The sequence below is a fragment of the Trichomycterus rosablanca genome, chromosome 4 (assembly GCF_030014385.1).
Source record: "Trichomycterus rosablanca isolate fTriRos1 chromosome 4, fTriRos1.hap1, whole genome shotgun sequence".
In the NCBI taxonomy this organism is placed as follows: domain Eukaryota; kingdom Metazoa; phylum Chordata; class Actinopteri; order Siluriformes; family Trichomycteridae; genus Trichomycterus; species Trichomycterus rosablanca.
Window position 1 is genome coordinate 49,139,613 of NC_085991.1, and position 21,102 is coordinate 49,160,714.

The 21,102-nt window shown below is 43.4% G+C and overlaps 1 protein-coding gene across 7 annotated transcripts in view; it reads left to right on the top strand.

Annotated features, from left to right (window-relative positions):
* The window catches only part of LOC134312466 (adhesion G protein-coupled receptor L2-like), a 270,296-nt gene that overhangs the window by 185,312 nt on the left and 63,882 nt on the right, over nt 1–21,102 (top strand). For all 7 annotated transcript variants that reach the window (XM_062994433.1, XM_062994436.1, XM_062994438.1 and 4 more), the window contains one exon: nt 18,772–18,955. In XM_062994433.1, the coding sequence (XP_062850503.1) occupies nt 18,772–18,955 (184 nt within the window). The remainder of the gene's footprint in view (nt 1–18,771; nt 18,956–21,102) is intronic.

Genomic DNA, 21,102 nt, shown 5'->3' on the forward strand with positions numbered 1-21,102 from the left:
TCTTTCTATTTATCTGTCTTTCTCTGTCCATCAATCTGTCTTTCTGTCTATTTCTCTGTATCTCTGACCATCAATCTGTGTCTCTATTTATCTGTCATCAGTCTGTCTTTTTGCCCATCAGTCTGTATCTCTGTCCATCTATTTGTCTGTCTGACCATCAGTCTGTCTCTCTGACCATCAGTCTGTCTTTCAATTTGTTTGTCTCTGTTTACCTGTATGTCTCCTTGTCTATCTATCTGTCCCTTTATCTATCTGTCTGTCTCTCTTTGTCCATCAGTCGGCCTCTTTTTTCATCTACCCGTCTCTCTCTTTGTCTCTGCATCCGTCCTTCTATCGACCTGTCTCTCTCTGTCTGTTTTTCTGTTTCTATCCACCTGTCTCTCTTTTTATTTAATCTGTATTTATATTTACTTGTATTCTATGTTTAAATGTCAGTCCATCATAAATCTGTCTGTCTGTTTATTTGTCTGTCTATGTACATCTCTGTCTGTCTATTTGCCTGTCTGCCGTCCAGTCTATAAAGCGATTCATCTGTCTGCATTGATCATCTGTTTGTCCATCTGTTGGTCTATCTGATTGTCAGTTTGTCTGTCTGTCTACTGTTTGTTCGTGTCTTATTTGTCTGTCTTTAAATCTATCTGTCTTTGTACCTCTGTGTCTGTTTCTCTGTCCATCTGTGTGTCTGTCCATCTGTCCACCCAGCTGTACATCTACTGTCCATCCGTCCGTCTGTCTGCCCGTCTGTCTCTTCTTCTCTCCAGCTGGTTTTATTTTCTGCTGGAATCTGTTTTCTGCTTTTGTCCTCTCGGCTGCTGCCCCCGTTTTTGGGGGTTTTTTTTGGACTCTTGTACCCTCCCTCGCTGCTCTGTGCTCGCTCTTGCTTCTCATTCCTCACCTTTCATCTCTCTCCCCTCCCTCCTGTTCCCTCTCTCACTTTTACTGGCACGTTTGGTTTCTGATGCTCACACTTGCTCTATCTCGTTTCCTCTGTGCCCACCTGTGTGATACCACCTCATGTGTGCCCGCTCTGATCTCCTGCTCTTCCTCCACTACCTCTTGTTCTCTCCTCTTTTTTCATGCCCCGTTATTCCCGTTCGTCCCTCAGCACTCCGGCGTCGTATAAGTAATTGCCTTCCTGCGGCCGTAATTGCACCATCACCGCCTGCCAACAGTCTGATCTAAGTGACTCTTGCGCTCGCTTTTTCACCCACTTCAACTTTTTGGCACTTCCTAATCATGCCCGCTTTGCCGGCTGCTCAAAATTAGTCCAAGTATTTATGTTCTTCAACAACTCCTCGTTTTATTATTATTATTATTATTATTATTATTACTATTATTATTATAATTATTCTCATTATTATTATTATAATTATTATATTATTATTATTATTATTACTATTATTATTATAATTATTATCATTATTATTAATATTATTATTATTATTATTGTTATTACTATTATTATTATTATTATTTTCATACTTATTATTATTATTATTATTATTATTATAGTTATTGTTATTATTATTACCATTATTATTATTAATTTTTTTTGCACTTGCTCCTGTTTTTTAGATGTAAAACATTCACTGTTCAAAAGAAATAATAATAATAATAATAAAATCCCAGGCTGGCATGGTGTGTGCCTCTAACTGCCGGCTTTATTTGTCTGAGTTTTATTTTTATCTCTTCTTTTCCGTCTGCTGAGAGAACTAGGCCAGTGCCAGGCTTCTTCGTGTGCCAGCTTCTTTAAATATGAGCTCTGATCTCCTCCTCAAAGTCCTGCTCTTTTCAAACGCCTCCTTTACTGTTGACAAACTAGCTGCAGATAATAAAAGGCGTCGAGCTTCGGTTCCATCTGAATAAAATAAGTGAGTGTGTTAAGAGTTCTTCAGCGGATCTGAACGTCCTCTAACATACAAACATAAGAACACTATCAGAACCTGGAGGATGGGATTAGCTCAACAGACTGGCGCTTCAGTTCGGGGCTTCATCAGGGCGGCAAAGATAACAAGCACTCCACAATACAATCCAATCCAGCTCCAAAAGTATATGGACACTTTTACAGTGTGTGTGTAAAAATTATGATTTAAGCTGTAAATAAGCAGCACGTACACAGTTAGCACGTGCACAGTTAGCTGTGCTGTAACGTGCGTGCTGAGCTTCAGGACTCTTGGTGGTTGATTTATGGTCGACACCCTCGTTACTCTGGTGAGTCGGTGATTACAGCACTGATGAACAGTTAGCGTAGTATGCTAGTTAGTACAATAGTAAACTGTTCAGTTTAGATTAAACACAGTTCTGTAGTAGAACTGATGATTGTTTTTTCGCTGTGTAATAACAAATGTACTGAACAAGTATTTGTGAACAGTAAAAACCTCAGGAATATAATAATAATAATAATAATAATATTGAATAAAATATTAATAATAATAATAACAATAAAATATTGAATTAAATAATAATAACTATAATAATAATAATAATAATAAAAATAACAATATTGAATAGAATAATAATAATAATAATAATAATAATAATACATATTAATACAAAAAAGGATAATAGTAATAATAAATAAATAAATAAAATAATAATACATTAAAATTAATAACACAAATAAATAAAAGTAATAACAATACATATAATAATAATAATAATAATAATAAAACGAATAATAAATAGATAAATAAATAAAATAATATTAATAATAACAAAGATAATAATAATAATAATAATAATAATACCCGCTTAGGTGGCGCAGCGGTAAAAACACACGCTGTTCACCAGAGCTGAGATCTCGAATACATCGTATCGAATCTCGGCTCTGCCTTCCGGCTGAGGCTGAGCGGCCACATAAACAACAATTGGCCTGTTGTTTAGATAGGGGCGGTATTAAGCCGGATGGGGTCTCTCTCTCTCTCTCAGACTAGTGCGATTACGACCTCTGCTGGCTGGTTGGTGTCGCCTGCACAGAGATGGGAGAGGAGTTTGGTAGAGGGTGTGGCCCTCCGTACACAGATCTGTACTGCACTGCACTTGTCAAGTGTAGGTGATAAGATGTTCGATTGCTGTGCATGTGTCGGAGGGGGCGTGGAGCAGCCTTGTCCTCCCCAAATCAGGAGCAGGGACCAGCATTAGTGAGAGGATGATCGACGGGTAGAAATTGGATGTGCTTGAGTGAGAGAAAAAAAAATCATAATAATAATAAAATGCTAATAATACCTATAACAATAATAAGCATAATAATAATAATAAATAATAATAATAATAATAATAATATAACTACTACTACTAATAAAATAACAATATAATAATCATTATTATTATTATTGTTGTTTTGTTGTTGTTAATTAGTGTGATTGCCTAAAGGCAATCATACTATTGTTATCCGTTAGTCATATTATTATTATTATTATTCTGCCGGTTTTTTGTCCGTGCTTCTCCTCCCGCAGTTTTCGAGATATCGACCCCGTTCCAGCGCCAAATCGTCCGGCCCATACGGGAATGGAGCGCTTGTATACAACTTTTTGATACGCCCGCGCGTTCGCCCGCCACGCCCGCTTTTGTAGCGTTTTTTGGTCCCATTGACTTCCATTCATTTTTTAGAATGGGATTTTCCTATACTCAAATCGAGAGCTAGGATTTAAAGATAAAGTATTTACCCCCCCGTCCCCCAAACACACACTGTAGCTCTTCTATACAGCATTTAGATACGCTCACTTCCCACTGATGTAACCCCACTCACATACAGCATTTAGATACGCTTACTTCCCACTGAGCATGGGGATTCGAACCCACGCCCACCTGCCACGCCCGGTTTATGTCCCCATTCACTTCCATTCATTTTTTGAAAGTTCGAGATATCGACGCCGTTCCAACTCTATATCGTAAAGCTCACTGATGTAACCCCGACTCAGATACAGCATGGGGATTCGAACCCACACCCACCTGCCACGCCCGGTTTTCAGCCCCATTCACTTCCATTCATTTTTTGAAAGTTTGAGATATCAACGCCGTTCCAACTCTAAATCGTAAAGTCCACTGATGTAACCCCGACTCAGGTACAGCATGGGGATTCGAACCCACGCCCAACTGCCACGCCCGGTTTTCAGCCCCATTCACTTCTATTCATTTTTTGAAAGTTCGAGATATCAACGCCGTTCCAACTCTAAATCATAAAGCCCACTGATGTAACCCCGACTTGGGTACAGCATGGGGATTCGAACCCACACCCACCTGCCACGCCCGTTTTTTCTGCTCCATTCACTTCCATTCATTTTTTGAAAGTTCGAGATATCGACGCCGTTCCAACTCTAAATCGTAAAGCTCACTGATGTAACCCCGACTTGGGTACAGCATGGGGATTCGAACCCACGCCCACCTGCCACGCCCGGTTTTCGGCCCCATTCACTTCTATTCATTTTTTGAAAGTTCGAGATATCAACGCCGTTCCAACTCTAAATCATAAAGCCCACTGATGTAACCCCGACTTGGGTACAGCATGGGGATTCGAACCCACACCCACCTGCCACGCCCGGTTTTTGTCCCCATTCACTTCCATTCATTTTTTGAAAGTTTGAGATATCGACGCCGTTCCAACTCTAAATCATAAAGCCCACTGATGTAACCCCGACTTGGGTACAGCATGGGGATTCGAACTTACCCCCACCTGCCACGCCCGTTTTTCGGCTCCATTTACTTCCATTCATTTTTTGAAAGTTTGAGATATCAACACCGTTCCAACTTTAAATCGTAAAGCTCACTGATGTAACCCCGACTCAGATACAACATGGGGATTCGAACCCACGCCCACCTGCCACGCCCGGTTTTTGTCCCTATTCACTTCCATTCATTTTTTGAAAGTTTGAGACATCAACACCGTTACAACTTTAAATCGTAAAGCCCACTGATGTAACCCCGACTCAGATACAGCATGGGGATTCGAACCCACGCCCATCTGCCACGCCCGGTTTTTGTCCCCATTCACTTCCATTCATTTTTTGAAAGTTCGAGATATTGACGCCGTTCCAACTCTAAATCGTAATGCCCAATGATGACACCCCTACATGGGTACAGCATGGGGACTCGAACCCATGCCCACCTGCCACGCCCGTTTTTTGGCTTTATTTACTTCCATTCATTTTTTGAAAGTTCGAGATATCAATGCCGTTCCAACTCTAAATCGTGAAGCCCACTGATGACTCTCCGAGTTGGATAGAGCATGGGGATTCGAACCCACGCCCGATCGGCACACGGCAATCACACTCGCATTTTCTCCGGAAATGCACATCTCTAGTTATTAGTGTGATTGCTGTAGGCAAGCACACTATTGTTATCCGAAAGTCATATTATTATTATTATTATTAGTGTGATTGCCTAAAGGCAATCATACTATTGTTATCCGTTAGTCATATTATTAGTGTGATTGCAGAATGCAAGCACACTATTGTTATTGTTATTTTCGTTTTCAATATATTATTATTATTCTGCCCGTTTTTTGTCCGTGCTTCTTCTCCCGCAGTTTTCGAGATATCGACCCCGTTCCAGCGCCAAATCGTCCGGCCCATACGGGAATAGAGCGCTTGTATACAACTTTTTGATCGAACCAACACTGTGGGCACAGTGCCCGTTTTAAGGTGCCCGTTTTTCCCCATTGACTCCCATTCATTTTGAAATGAATTTCGAGCTATCAACGCCGTTCCAACCCTTGATCGACCGGGTCATTAATTAGCGCCCAAATCCAAAAAATCATCCGGATACGCCCATCCGTGTGGCATTTATGCCCGTTTTTGCCCGAATTTTTGGACAAAAATCTTGACACCTTTGGCTTTCCACAGAACGTCAACGTGATGACGTAGACGGCATCTTCAGGCCGTTCTGAGAATAGAAAATGGCGGCCGCCAAAAAATCTGACTTATTTTGGTCTGTAACTAAAGTATTAGTGATTTTTAAGATGAAAACGCTGCACAGAATGAAATTATAGTGCAGTTAGACTTTGCAGTGAGCGTCATATCGTTCGCGCTGCAACAGAAACAAAGATATTTATATCCGTTAGCTTCAAGGCTAACGGATGCATTGAAATCAATGGGAATTGCTAAATGCTAAAAGAGGGACCGAAGTCTGAGTGCACTATGCCTGAAAGCTGTAAATGAGACACAGCCGATCATAGATTGCGCAATACCATGGCCCCTGCAGTGATAATCACATGTAAATGAATGAGTACTGATTTGTAAGCAGTACAAACGTGCAGAAATGCATTTTTTTACAGGTTTGGCTTTTCAAACACACCCAGAGTGAACTTGTGCTCACACCACAGCTTGTGCACAGATACAGTGGCCTGTCTGGGAGAAAGTATTCACACCCCACGCACCGCACCACTTCTAAACGCATGCGCGCCCCCGACCTGCGCACGCCCGCCGACCGGCACACGGCAATCACACTCGCATTTTCTCCGGAAATGCACTCTCTAGTTAGTGTGATTGCAGAATGCAAGCACACTATTGTTATTGTTATTTTCGTTTTCAATATATTATTATTATTCTGCCCGTTTTTTGTCCGTGCTTCTTCTCCCGCAGTTTTCGAGATATCGACCCCGTTCCAGCGCCAAATCGTCCGGCCCATACGGGAATAGAGCGCTTGTATACAACTTTTTGATCGAACCAACACTGTGGGCACAGTGCCCGTTTTAAGGTGCCCGTTTTTCCCCATTGACTCCCATTCATTTTGAAATGAATTTCGAGCTATCAACGCCGTTCCAACCCTTGATCGACCGGGTCATTAATTAGCGCCCAAATCCAAAAAATCATCCGGATACGCCCATCCGTGTGGCATTTATGCCCGTTTTTGCCCGAATTTTTGGACAAAAATCTTGACACCTTTGGCTTTCCACAGAACGTCAACGTGATGACGTAGACGGCATCTTCAGGCCGTTCTGAGAATAGAAAATGGCGGCCGCCAAAAAATCTGACTTATTTTGGTCTGTAACTAAAGTATTAGTGATTTTTAAGATGAAAACGCTGCACAGAATGAAATTATAGTGCAGTTAGACTTTGCAGTGAGCGTCATATCGTTCGCGCTGCAACAGAAACAAAGATATTTATATCCGTTAGCTTCAACGCTAACGGATGCATTGAAATCAATGGGAATTGCTAAATGCTAAAAGAGGGACCGAAGTCTGAGTGCACTATGCCTGAAAGCTGTAAATGAGACACAGCCGATCATAGATTGCGCAATACCATGGCCCCTGCAGTGATAATCACATGTAAATGAATGAGTACTGATTTGTAAGCAGTACAAACGTGCAGAAATGCATTTTTTTACAGGTTTGGCTTTTCAAACACACCCAGAGTGAACTTGTGCTCACACCACAGCTTGTGCACAGATACAGTGGCCTGTCTGGGAGAAAGTATTCACACCCCACGCACCGCACCACTTCTAAACGCATGCGCGCCCCCGACCTGCGCACGCCCGCCGACCGGCACACGGCAATCACACTCGCATTTTCTCCGGAAATGCACTCTCTAGTTATTATTATTATTCTGCCGGTTTTTTGTCCGTGCTTCTCCTCCCGCAGTTTTCGAGATATCGACCCCGTTCCAGCGCCAAATCGTCCGGCCCATACGGGAATGGAGCGCTTGTATACAACTTTTTGATACGCCCGCGCGTTCGCCCGCCACGCCCGCTTTTGTAGCGTTTTTTGGTCCCATTGACTTCCATTCATTTTTTAGAATGGGATTTTCCTATACTCAAATCGAGAGCTAGGATTTAAAGATAAAGTATTTACCCCCCCGTCCCCCAAACACACACTGTAGCTCTTCTATACAGCATTTAGATACGCTCACTTCCCACTGATGTAACCCCACTCACATACAGCATTTAGATACGCTCACTTCCCACTGATGTAACCCCACTCACATACAGCATTTAGATACGCTTACTTCCCACTGAGCATGGGGATTCGAACCCACGCCCACCTGCCACGCCCGGTTTTCAGCCCCATTCACTTCCATTCATTTTTTGAAAGTTCGAGATATCAACGCCGTTCCAACTCTATATCGTAAAGCTCACTGATGTAACCCCGACTAAGATACAGCATGGGGATTCGAACCCACACCCACCTGCCACGCCCGTTTTTTCTGCTCCATTCACTTCCATTCATTTTTTGAAAGTTCGAGATATCAACGCCGTTCCAACTCTATATCGTAAAGCCCACTGATGTAACCCCGACTCAGATACAACATGGGGATTCGAACCCACGCCCACCTGCCACGCCCGGTTTTCGGCCCCATTCACTTCCATTCATTTTTTGAAAGTTCGAGATATCAACGCCGTTCCAACTCTATATCGTAAAGCTCACTGATGTAACCCCGACTCAGATACAGCATGGGGATTCGAACCCACACCCACCTGCCACGCCCGGTTTTTGTCCCCATTCACTTCTATTCATTTTTTGAAAGTTCGAGATATCAACGCCGTTCCAACTCTATATCGTAAAGCCCACTGATGTAACCCCGACTAAGATACAGCATGGGGATTCAAACCCATGCCCACCTGCCACGCCCGTTTTTTCTGCTCCATTCACTTCCATTCATTTTTTGAAAGTTCGAGATATCGACGCCGTTCCAACTCTAAATCATAAAGCCCACTGATGTAACCCCGACTCAGATACAACATGGGGATTCGAACCCACGCCCACCTGCCACGCCCGGTTTTCGGCCCCATTCACTTCCATTCATTTTTTGAAAGTTCGAGATATCAACGCCGTTCCAACTCTATATCGTAAAGCTCACTGATGTTACCCCGACTCAGATACAGCCCGGGGATTCGAACCCGCGCCCACCTGCCACGCCCGGTTTTTGTCCCCATTCACTTCCATTCATTTTTTGAAAGTTCGAGATATCGACACCGTTCCAACTCTAAATCGTAAAGCTCACTGATGTAACCCCGACTTGGGTACAGCATGGGGATTCGAACCCACACCCACCTGCCACGCCCGGTTTTTGTCCCCATTCACTTCCATTCACTTTTTGAAAGTTCGAGATATCGACGCCGTTCCAACTCTAAATCGTAAAGCCCCCTGATGTAACCCCGACTCAGATACAGCATGGGGATTCGAACCCACGCCCACCTGCCACGCCCGGTTTTTGTCCCCATTCACTTCCATTCATTTTTTGAAAGTTCGAGATATCGACGCCGTTCCAACTCTATATCGTAAAGCTCACTGATGTAACCCCGACTCAGGTACAGCATGGGGATTCGAACCCACACCCACCTGCCACGCCCGGTTTTTGTCCCCATTCACTTCCATTCATTTTTTGAAAGTTTGAGATATCAACGCCGTTCCAACTCTATATCGTAAAGCTCACTGATGTAACCCCGACTCAGATACAGCATGGGGATTCGAACCCACGCCCACCTGCCACGCCCGGTTTTCAGCCCCATTCACTTCCATTCATTTTTTGAAAGTTTGAGATATCAACGCCGTTCCAACTCTAAATCGTAAAGTCCACTGATGTAACCCCGACTCAGATACAGCATGGGGATTCAAACCCACGCCCAACTGCCACGCCCGGTTTTCAGCCCCATTCACTTCTATTCATTTTTTGAAAGTTCGAGATATCAACGCCGTTCCAACTCTATATCGTAAAGCCCACTGATGTAACCCCGACTAAGATACAGCATGGGGATTCAAACCCATGCCCACCTGCCACGCCCGTTTTTTCTGCTCCATTCACTTCCATTCATTTTTTGAAAGTTCGAGATATCGACGCCGTTCCAACTCTAAATCATAAAGCCCACTGATGTAACCCCGACTCAGATACAACATGGGGATTCGAACCCACGCCCACCTGCCACGCCCGGTTTTCGGCCCCATTCACTTCCATTCATTTTTTGAAAGTTCGAGATATCAACGCCGTTCCAACTCTATATCGTAAAGCCCACTGATGTAACCCCGACTAAGATACAGCATGGGGATTCAAACCCATGCCCACCTGCCACGCCCGTTTTTTCTGCTCCATTCACTTCCATTCATTTTTTGAAAGTTCGAGATATCGACGCCGTTCCAACTCTAAATCATAAAGCCCACTGATGTAACCCCGACTCAGATACAACATGGGGATTCGAACCCACGCCCACCTGCCACGCCCGGTTTTTGTCCCCATTCACTTCCATTCATTTTTTGAAAGTTCGAGATATCAACGCCGTTCCAACTCTATATCGTAAAGCTCACTGATGTTACCCCGACTCAGATACAGCCCGGGGATTCGAACCCGCGCCCACCTGCCACGCCCGGTTTTTGTCCCCATTCACTTCCATTCATTTTTTGAAAGTTCGAGATATCGACACCGTTCCAACTCTAAATCGTAAAGCCCCCTGATGTAACCCCGACTCAGATACAGCATGGGGATTCGAACCCACGCCCACCTGCCACGCCCGGTTTTTCTGTTCCATTCACTTCCATTCATTTTTTGAAAGTTCGAGATATCAACGCCGTTCCAACTCTTAATCGTAAAGCCCACTGATGTAACCCCGACTGGGGTACAGCATGGGGATTCGAACCCACGCCCACCTGCCACGCCCGGTTTTCGGCCCCATTCACTTCCATTCATTTTTTGAAAGTTCGAGATATCAACGCCGTTCCAACTCTATATCGTAAAGCTCACTGATGTAACCCCGACTCAGATACAGCATGGGGATTTGAACCCACACCCACCTGCCACGCCCGGTTTTCGGCCCCATTCACTTCCATTCATTTTTTGAAAGTTTGAGATATCGACGCCGTTCCAACTCTATATCGTAAAGCTCACTGATGTAACCCGGACTCAGATACAGCATGGGGATTCGACCCCACGCCCACCTGCCACGCCCGGTTTTTGTCCCCATTCACTTCCATTCATTTTTTGAAAGTTCGAGATATCGACGCCGTTCCAACTCTATATCGTAAAGCTCACTGATGTAACCCCGACTTAGATACAGCATGGGGATTCGAACCCACACCCACCTGCCACGCCCGGTTTTTGTCCCCATTCACTTCCATTCATTTTTTGAAAGTTCAAGATATCGACGCCGTTCCGACTCTATATCGTAAAGCTCACTGATGTAACCCCGACTCAGATTCAGCATGGGAATTCGAACCCACGCCCAACTGCCACGCCCGGTTTTTGTCCTCATTCACTTCCATTCAATTTTTGAAAGTTCGAGATATCGACGCCGTTCCAATTCTAAATCGTAAAGCCCACTGATGACACCCCGAGTTGGATAAAGCATTAGGATACGCGCCCGCCTGACCGGCACACGGCAATCACACTCGCATTTTCTCCGGAAATGCACATCTCTAGTTATTATTATTATTATTCCACCCGTTTTTTGTCTCCCTTTCTTCGTCCGCAGTTTTCGAGATATCGACCCCGTTCCAGCGCCAAATCGTCCGGCCCATACGGGAATCAACTGCTTGTATACAGGTTTTCGATCCGCCCGCCCGTTCGCCGGCCACGCCCGCTTTTGTAGCGTTTTTTGGTCCCATTGACTTCCATTCATTTTTTAGAATGGGATTTTCCTATACCGGCCTTCGGCTCAAATCGAGAGCTAGGATTTAAAGATAAAATATTTACCCCCCCATCCACCAAACACACACTGTAGCTCTTCTATACAGCATTTAGATACGCTCACTTCCCACTGATGTAACCCCACTCACATACAACATTTAGATACGCTCACTTCCCCCTGAGCATGGGGATTCGAACCCACACCCACCTGCCACGCCCGTTTTTTGTCCCCATTCACTTCCATTCATTTTTTGAAAGTTCGAGATATCAACACCGTTCCAACTCTATATCGTAAAGCTCACTGATGTAACCCCGACTCAGATACAGCATGGGGATTCGAACCCACACCCACCTGCCACGCCCGGTTTTTGTCCCCATTCACTTCCATTCATTTTTTGAAAGTTCGAGATATCAACGCCGTTCCAACTCTAAATTGTAAAGCCCACTGATGTAACCCCGACTTGGGTACAGCATGGGGATTCGAACCCACACCCACCTGCCACGCCCGGTTTTTGGTCCCATTCACTTCCATTCATTTTTTGAAAGTTTGAGATATCAACGCCGTTCCAACTCTAAATTGTAAAGCCCACTGATGTAACCCCGACTTGGGTACAGCATGGGGATTCGAACCCACACCCACCTGCCACGCCCGGTTTTTGGTCCCATTCACTTCCATTCATTTTTTGAAAGTTTGAGATATCAACGCCGTTCCAACTCTAAATCGTAAAGCTCACTGATGTAACCCCGACTCAGATACAGCATGGGGATTCGAACCCACACCCACCTGCCACGCCCGGTTTTTGTCCCCATTCACTTCCATTCATTTTTTGAAAGTTTGAGATATCGACGCCGTTCCAACTCTATATCGTAAAGCTCACTGATGTAACCCCGACTCGGGTACAGCATGGGGATTCGAACCCACGCCCACCTGCCACGCCCGGTTTTTGTCCCCATTCACTTCCATTCATTTTTTGAAAGTTTGAGATATCGACGCCGTTCCAACTCTATATCGTAAAGCTCACTGATGTAACCCCGACTCAGGTACAGCATGGGGATTCGAACTCACACCCACCTGCCACGCCCGGTTTTTGTCCCTATTCACTTCCATTCATTTTTTGAAAGTTCGAGATATCGACGCCGTTCCAACTCTATATCGTAAAGCTCACTGATGTAACCCCGACTCAGGTACAGCATGGGGATTCGAACCCACGCCCACCTGCCACGCCCGGTTTTTGTCCCCATTCACTTCCATTCATTTTTTGAAAGTTCGAGATATCGACGCCGTTCCAACTCTATATCGTAAAGCTCACTGATGTAACCCCGACTCAGGTACAGCATGGGGATTCGAACCCACGCCCACCTGCCACGCCCGGTTTTTGTCCCCATTCACTTCCATTCATTTTTTGAAAGTTCGAGATATCGACGCCGTTCCAACTCTATATCGTAAAGCTCACTGATGTAACCCCGACTCAGGTACAGCATGGGGATTCGAACCCACGCCCACCTGCCACGCCCGGTTTTTGTCCCCATTCACTTCCATTCATTTTTTGAAAGTTCGAGATATCGACGCCGTTCCAACTCTATATCGTAAAGCTCACTGATGTAACCCCGACTCAGGTACAGCATGGGGATTCGAACCCACGCCCACCTGCCACGCCCGGTTTTTGTCCCCATTCACTTCCATTCATTTTTTGAAAGTTCGAGATATCGACGCCGTTCCAACTCTATATCGTAAAGCTCACTGATGTAACCCCGACTCAGGTACAGCATGGGGATTCGAACCCACGCCCACCTGCCACGCCCGGTTTTTGTCCCCATTCACTTCCATTCATTTTTTGAAAGTTCGAGATATCGACGCCGTTCCAACTCTATATCGTAAAGCTCACTGATGTAACCCCGACTCAGGTACAGCATGGGGATTCGAACCCACGCCCACCTGCCACGCCCGGTTTTTGTCCCCATTCAATTCCATTCATTTTTTGAAAGTTCGAGATATCAACGCCGTTCCAACTCTATATCGTAAAGCTCACTGATGTAACCCCGACTCAGATACAGCATGGGGATTCGAACCCACACCCACCTGCCACGCCCGTTTTTTGTCCCCATTCACTTCCATTCACTTTTTGAAAGTTTGCGATTTTAACGCCGTTCCAACTCTAAATCGTAAAGCTCACTGATGTAACCCCGACTCAGATACAGCATGGGGATTCGAACCCACACCCACCTGCCACGCCCGGTTTTTGTCCCCATTCACTTCCATTCATTTTTTGAAAGTTCGAGATATCAACGCCGTTCCAACTCTAAATCGTAAAGCTCACTGATGTAACCCCGACTCAGATACAGCATGGGGATTCGAACCCACGCCCACCTGCCACGCCCGGTTTTTTTCCCCATTCACTTCTATTCATTTTTTGAAAGTTCGAGATATCAACGCCGTTCCAACTCTAAATCATAAAGCCCACTGATGTAACCCCGACTCATGTACAGCATGGGGATTCGAACCCACACCCACCTGCCACGCCCGGTTTTTGGTCCCATTCACTTCCATTCATTTTTTGAAAGTTCGAGATATCAACGCCGTTCCAACTCTAAATCGTAAAGCCCCCTGATGTAACCCTGACTCATGTACAGCATGGGGATTCGAACCCACACCCACCTGCCACGCCCGGTTTTTGGTCCCATTCACTTCCATTCATTTTTTGAAAGTTCGAGATATCAACGCCGTTCCAACTCTATATCATAAAGCCCACTGATGTAACCCCGACTCAGATACAGCATGGGGATTCGAACCCATGCCCACCTGCCACGCCCGGTTTTTGATCCCATTCACTTCCATTCATTTTTTGAAAGTTCGAGATATAAACGCCGTTCAAACTAAAAATCGTAAAGCCCACTGATGTAACCCCGACTCAGGTACAGCATGGGGATTCGAACCCATGCCCACCTGCCACGCCCGGTTTTCGGCTCTATTCACTTCCATTCATTTTTTGAAAGTTCGAGATATCGACGCCGTTCCAATTTTAAATCGTAAAGCCCACTGATGACACCCCAACTTGGATAAAGCATTGGGTTACTCGCGCCCACCCGACCGGCACACGGCAATCACACTCGCATTTTCTTCGGAAATGCACATCTCTAGTTATTATTATTATTATTCCACCCGTTTTTTGTCTCCCTTTCTTCGTCCGCAGTTTTCGAGATATCGACCCCGTTCCAGCGCCAAATCGTCCGGCCCATACGGGAATCGACTGCTTGTATACAGCTTTTGGATCGGACCAACCGTGTGCCCACAGTGCCAGTTTTTCCGGGCAAATTTTTCCCATAGACTCCCATTCATTTTTTAAAAAATGTCGAGCTATCAACGCCGTTCCAACTCTTGATCGACCGGGTTATTAATTGGACCCCAATTCCAAAAAATCATCCGGATACGCCCATCCGTGTGCCAGCTATGCCCGCTTTTCTACAAAACTTGGCACCAAAATTATGACACTTTTGGGATTCCATAACACGTCAACGTGATGACGTATCCTGAAACTTCCAGGTCGTTCTGACCGAAAAACATGGCTGCCCATCAAAAAACGGGCATATTTTGGTCTGTAACTCAAATATTACTGAATTTTCAGGTGAAAACGATACACAAAATGAAATTATATGCCAGTTACAGTTGGAATTCAAGGTTAAATCAATCGCGTTGCACCAAAAACTAAAGATATGTGGATTCGTTAGCTCAAACGCTAACCAATGCATTGAAATCAATGGAGAATCGCTAAAGCTATAGCGTAGGGAGCGTGGACGTGTCCCAATCCAGTGGAAGTGCACTACAACGAGTGAACTTGTGTCTGGAAACACAGTGAAATGTAACACGGCCGATCACGAAAATTAAAATGGCCGCCGCTTCAATAACAGACTTATTTTTGTCTGTAACTCAAATATTACTGAATTTTAAGGGGAAAACACTACACAGAAGGAAATTATAGGGAACTTACACTTGGGAATTAAAGTTAAATCGATCGCGTTGCCTCCAAAAATAAGATATTTACTTTCGTTAGCTTCAATGCTAACGATTGCATTTAAACCAATGGTAACGGGCTAACCGCTAACACAGGGACCGAAACCGGAACTATTTCATGTGGAAGTGCACCAGAATTAGTGCATTTCTGCCTGTAAAACTGTAAATCTCCCCCCCGCTCAGATTGTGCTCAAAAACAATGGCCGCTGCACTTATTTTCACATATAAATGAATGCGCAGTGATTTGTAAGCAGTAAAAAAGTGCACAAATGCATTTATTTACAAGTTTAGCTTTTCAAACACACACAGAGTGAACTTGTGCTCACAGCACAGATTGTGCACAGATACAGTGGCCTGTCTGGGAGAAAGTATTCACACCCCACGCACCGCACCTCTTCTAAACACATGCGCGCCCCCGACCTGCCACGCCCGTCCACCCAGAGTGAACTTGTGCTCACAGCACAGCTTGTGCACAGATACAGTGGCCTGTCTGGGAGAAAGTATTCACACCCCACGCACCGCACCACTTCTAAACACATGCGCGCCCCCGACCTGCCACGCCCGTCCACCCGCCGCACCGCGATCGACGCCGTTCAGACTCTGAGCCGTCCGGGCCGTCGACGCCGCACCCGATTTAGAAACGGCGTCGGGATACGCGCGCACGCCCGCCGACCGGCACACGGCAATCACACTCGCATTTTCTCCGGAAATGCACATCTCTAGTTATACTATTGTTATTAGTGTGATTGCAGAATGCAAGCACACTATTGTTATTGTTATTTTCGTTTTCAATATATTATTATTATTCTGCCCGTTTTTTGTCCGTGCTTCTTCTCCCGCAGTTTTCGAGATATCGACCCCGTTCCAGCGCCAAATCGTCCGGCCCATACGGGAATAGAGCGCTTGTATACAACTTTTTGATCGAACCAACACTGTGGGCACAGTGCCCGTTTTAAGGTGCCCGTTTTTCCCCATTGACTCCCATTCATTTTGAAATGAATTTCGAGCTATCAACGCCGTTCCAACCCTTGATCGACCGGGTCATTAATTAGCGCCCAAATCCAAAAAATCATCCGGATACGCCCATCCGTGTGGCATTTATGCCCGTTTTTGCCCGAATTTTTGGACAAAAATCTTGACACCTTTGGCTTTCCACAGAACGTCAACGTGATGACGTAGGCGGCATCTTCAGGCCGTTCTGAGAATAGAAAATGGCGGCCGCCAAAAAATCTGACTTATTTTGGTCTGTAACTAAAGTATTAGTGATTTTTAAGATGAAAACGCTGCACAGAATGAAATTATAGTGCAGTTAGACTTTGCAGTGAGCGTCATATCGTTCGCGCTGCAACAGAAACAAAGATATTTATATCCGTTAGCTTCAAGGCTAACGGATGCATTGAAATCAATGGGAATTGCTAAATGCTAAAAGAGGGACCGAAGTCTGAGTGCACTATGCCTGAAATCTGTAAATGAGACACAGCCGATCATAGATTGCGCAATACCATGGCCCCTGCAGTGATAATCACATGTAAATGAATGAGTACTGATTTGTAAGCAGTACAAACGTGCAGAAATGCATTTTTTTACAGGTTTGGCTTTTCAAACACACCCAGAGTGAACTTGTGCTCACACCACAGCTTGTGCACAGATACAGTGGCCTGTCTGGGAGAAAGTATTCACACCCCACGCACCGCACCACTTCTAAACGCATGCGCGCCCCCGACCTGCGCACGCCCGCCGACCGGCACACGGCAATCACACTCGCATTTTCTCCGGAAATGCACTCTCTAGTTATTATTAATATTATTATTATTATTATTAATACTATTATTATTATTAATTTTATTATTGGTATTGTTATTTTAGCATATAATAATAAGAAGAATAAGAATAACAATCTGTTACTAAGCTACCAGCTGCAGTGACCTGACGACTCGGCTTCATTACTTCTGAGATAAAAGAACCCGTGTGAGCTTGTGCTTTTTACTTTCTGCCTCCTTAACAGCACACCTGGAGTCAAACCGCGCCATAAACACCCGCCGTACGATGGCGGGGAAGCTGCTCTCCGCCTGTTAAAACAAGCTAGCAAGCAGCGCTGGGGTTGTTTCATTCAGTTAGCACTTCGCTCCGGGCCTCAGGAAATGAAAAGCCAGCGACTGAGTGAGAAAGTGAAGGTGAACACGCCGTCGTTCTCTCAGCGCTGAACTTCTGCTAACAGATCCCGCCGCCTGATAAGCTCCCCCATCCACTGTGCGAGCGTTCAGAGGGCAGCGGGGTCAGATCCTGTTATGGAATGTGCTCGTAATTGGACTTTGGAAAACAAGAGCTTTGTAGGAGCGCAGAGTCACACACGAACGCTCCGATGATTTCAGGAAAAAAAAAACGCTGACTTCGTTTCTGTGCCAGAATTTGAAATAATAAACCACACGAGCGCAGGCGCTACACCGGCGGGAATAAAACCGAGCGTTGTTTGAGCCAAACACCCATGTCCTTCACCCCTCAGCCCCCTCATGGTCCCGCTAGCTTCTCATTTGCTCATTTCCTCCTCGTGGCTTTTGTGTATGGAGTATTTTCCTCGACTTGCCTTTTAATTTTTTTGTTTAAATTTTGTAATGTTTTTATTTTAAATTTTTTTTTTATTTTTTTTTATTTTTTTATTTATTAATCTTTCAATTTTTTATGTAAATTATAATATTTTATTGTTTTCATTTTTAATCTTTTATTTTTTATTATTTCTTTTTTTATTTTATTTCTTTTTTTTATTTTTTATTATTAGTATTTCTTTTATTTTTCTATTTTATTTTTTAAAATTAATATTTATATTTTTAAATTCTTTTTAAAAGTATTTATTTTTTATGACTTTTTTTTTTTTTTTTTTTTTTTTTTTATTATTTATTTTTTTATACATTTATTTTTTAAATTAAAAAAGAATAAAAGATTAAAAATAAACTGCACACATATTGTCTATAAACTGCACCTTATATAAGTCCTTACATTTTTACATATTTTATATGTATATTTTAAATTTTATTGATTTATTTATTTTCAATGTATTTCCTTGCACTACATCGACGTGTGTTTGTGTCATGTTTGTGGTGTTTGTAAGTTGTTGCTGCAACACTGAAATTTTCCTTTAGGGATCAATAATGTAATCAATCGCTCAATCAATCAATGAATCAATATCAGTCACTGATCTGATTCTCCTGCTCTCAGGCCATCGTGGACACGGTGGACAACCTGCTGAGGCCGGAGGCGCTGAAGTCGTGGGAGGACATGAACTCCACCGAGCAGACCCACGCCGCCACCATGCTGCTGGACACGCTGGAGGAGGGAGCCTTCGTCCTCGCCGACAACCTGATCGAACCCGCCGTGGTCAAAGTGCCGGCCGAGAATATCAGTGAGTGCTTTTGTAACGCAGTGACCAGGCTTCAGGGTGGAGGAGGAGCTGTCTGGACTTCCTGGCAGCTCCACAGTCTCACTTCTGTTTTACATGCTGTAGTTTGTGATAAAAACATCGACGTGTTTCGTTATAGGAGGGTCTCATGTTGTTCGTCGCCTGTCCTCCTCTTTATTTGCTATTTTATTCCCACAGACATACGGCTGTTGTTCTGGCTGAAAAGGTCACACAGCGGTCACTCTGTTTTATTAGCATTTGTTTTTTTTAATTGGACGTCCAACAAAGTCACAATCAGGTGTCCAGGACGGGGTTTTCTCCGATCACCGGGCTCCGGCAGGTTTCATTTCTGTTTGCCGCTGGACGTTTTTGGTAACGTGAACCGCTTCATTCTGGTCAGCTTTGCGTGCTCGGCCACCGTTTTGCTCCGGTTTCTCTGGATCTGTTTTATTCGTTCCGCACTGGCTCTTTTTTCTGATTGAACCACGTGGACAGAGTCGCTGCACCTGCTTTCACCCCCATTAGCTTCTCTGAACAGGGTGAGACATTACCTGGAGCACCGGGGTGGGGGGTACAGATCCGAATCTCAAAAGCAGACATGGACGATATGTGAAGAGCAGATGTGAGAGAGTTACTGTCCTCTCTTTCCTTTCTGTCAGGCAATAAACCACAGACTTGTTCTGTGTTCGTTCATTCATTCTTTCATTCATTCATCAGTAATCACTGTGTTTTGTTGGTCTTATAGTTTTATTGGTATTACGGTACGTTCACACCGACAGCAGATCGCTCATCGTTTTTGGGCCATTGTAAACTCAAGCTGACCTTTGGTTGCCATGGTTTCACTGTCACCATTTATAGTATTTATTTATTGACCATTTATTTATTTATTTATTGACCATTTATGTATTTATTTATTTATTTTTGACAATTTATGTAATTATTTATGTATTTTTTTACCATTTATGTATTTATTTATGACCATTTATTTATTTATTTTACAAATTATTTATTTATTTATTTTGATTTTTTTGTACATTTATTTATTTGTTCATTTTTGTCCATTTATTTATATTTTGAACATTTATTTAATAATTTATTTACCATTTATTTATTATTTAATTAATTAATTTATTTATTTTTTGACCACTTATTTATCTACCATTTATTTTTGACAATTTATTTATTTATTTTTAACCATTTATTTTCTTATTTATTTATTGACTATTTATTTTATTATTTATTTATTTATTGTTTTTTTTATTTGTTTATTTATTTATTTATTGACCATTTATTTACTTATTTATTTTTGTTTATTTTATTTGTTTTGACCAATTATTTATTTTTTTATTTTATTTTTTTGACCATTTTTGTTTATTTATTTATTTATTGACCATTATTTATTTTATGTTGAAAGGATTTGCAGATTATATTAAATATACATAAACAGAATAAAAAAACAGCCTGGTGTGACGTATTTAAAGTGTTTAACATCATTAAAACATTAAAAAAGATTTCATTAATAATTTCATTATTAATTAAAAGAAAATAATTGAATTAATTTCAGCATATTTTACCGGCTAGTATTTTTAGAGTGTGTAGACAACCTATTATACGTTCACAAATCACACGTCCACAGTTAAAAGTAAATAAGCTGTTTATTATAAACAAAAAAGAGAAATCTCGGTGCGTCTGGTTTGATTTGAACCTCGGATAAATCACGGCTGCAGCAGCTCAACATTTTTCTTTTTCTTTTTTTTTGTTGCTTCTTTGATGTTAAAAAGCTTTTCATTTTCTATCCTCGGCCTCACCTGAGCACACAGTGCGTGCCCCTCATGCCCCATCACTCCCCTCACGCCCTGTTTGTGGTTTGAAGAGTGTAAGAAGTGGTTAATGATGTGGCCCCCAGCTGTACCGCAGACTGACGGGGCCCTAAAGCACTAGCGAACCTTTTCTTCTCTCCTCTAAATGATCCGGGTTCTTTCTCTTTTCTGTCCCGCGTCTCCGCCCTGTCTGTCAGTCTCTCTCTGATAATTATCCTCGTTTACGTCGAGCACAGAACCCAGGAGCTCCGGGGGGAGGAAAACACAGAGAGAACGACGAGGTGCAGGAATAAAGAACCAGAACCGGACAAACAGCTTCACTGAGTGTTT